The 1,348-nt window shown below is 47.8% G+C and overlaps 1 protein-coding gene across 1 annotated transcript in view; it reads right to left on the reverse strand.

Moving 5' to 3' along the window:
• The window catches only part of LOC101852981 (cilia- and flagella-associated protein 54), a gene marked incomplete at its 3' end in the record, with an annotated part of 64,122 nt that overhangs the window by 49,791 nt on the left and 12,983 nt on the right, over window positions 1-1,348 (reverse strand). Inside the window, 2 exon segments of the mRNA XM_035973523.1 lie at window positions 194-331; window positions 680-765. Of these exon segments, the coding sequence (XP_035829416.1) occupies window positions 194-331; window positions 680-765 (224 nt within the window).

The raw sequence follows: 1,348 nt of genomic DNA on the forward strand, positions 1-1,348 counted from the left end.
AGGAGAGAGCAACGGAGCATCAATGGACATGTCCGGAGTGCAGGGATGTTGCTTCCTGAAACAAGAACAAGAACAAGTGTGTGAGAGAGAGAGAGAGAGAGAAAGAAAAAGAGAGAGAGAGACAGAGAGAGACAGAGAGACAGAGAGAGAGAGAGAAAGAGACAAGCGTGCCCTGAATAAATCCAAAAGTCACCTTGTTGGGGTTCTCCATGCGCTGTAAGAACCTGGGGTTGTCCACAGAGCCCGTCTGGTACTTCTGGAACACCAGCTTACACTTGTTCCACAGCAGCATGGTGGCATCGATCACCATGTCCACCTCCACTCTCTCACGCTGGGGATAGGGGGGAGGGGGGGGGATTTTAGTACGAATTTTACCTCCTCCAAAAATTTGGACATCAAATAAACAGACAATAAAGAACCAGCAAACAAGCTGAAAACAAGTTAGTTTTTTGGAGATTTTTTTCAACAAAAAGATGGGAAGAGACATGAGATGAGATGAGATGAGATGAGATAAGGTAAATGAGATAACATGAGACTACGCCAGGTGATATAAGATGAGAAGAGACATAGTAACATGAAATATGGTGATGTCAGATGAGATGAGATAGGAAAAGATGAGTGAGATAACGTGAGGTGAGACGAGGTGATACAGGAGGAGAATCCTGCGTGAAATGCTCACCTGGTAAGGTCCAGTGACAATACTCATGACCACATCGGCCAGGTGGATCAGCTCATCCCCGCTCACATTGGACTTGACAGACACACCTGTGGACGCACACAACACACACTGTATGTGTGTACGTCTGTTTGTTTGTTTGTTTTTGTTTGTTTGTTGGCTAGTTGGCTGGTTGATTTGTTGTCATCAGTGGCCTTCGACTTAATGGACATGCATGGCAAATGTGCAGGACATTGAGATATGTTGCTAGACTGACACTAAATCTCTCCCTCTCTCTCCCTCCCTCTCTCTCTTCTCTTTCTCTCTCTCTCTCTCTCTCTCTCTCTCTCTCTCTCTCTCTCTCTCTCTCTCTCGCTCTCTCTCTCTCTCTCTCTCTCTCTCTCTCTCTCTATCTCTCTCTCTCTCACTCACTCACTCACACACCCACCACTTACGCCTCCCTACTGTACTCCCCAGAGCACTAAGTGATGGACAAAAGGCTCGTAAAGTGAGCACCGATCCGTGCGTGCGCGTGCAGGATTAGTGATGTGCGTGTGAGCCGAAAGTAGTGTCCTGCACGCTCGGGTCGATTCAGGAAGGGGGGTGGAAGAGGGGGTTATATGGCCCTGAGAAGGGGGGAGGGGGAGATGTCCCTTTGAGTGATAATGTTTGAATGACAGTGTGGGGTAGTGG

This window comes from Aplysia californica, unplaced genomic scaffold, assembly GCF_000002075.1.
Source record: "Aplysia californica isolate F4 #8 unplaced genomic scaffold, AplCal3.0 scaffold01356, whole genome shotgun sequence".
NCBI lineage: Eukaryota > Metazoa > Mollusca > Gastropoda > Aplysiida > Aplysiidae > Aplysia > Aplysia californica.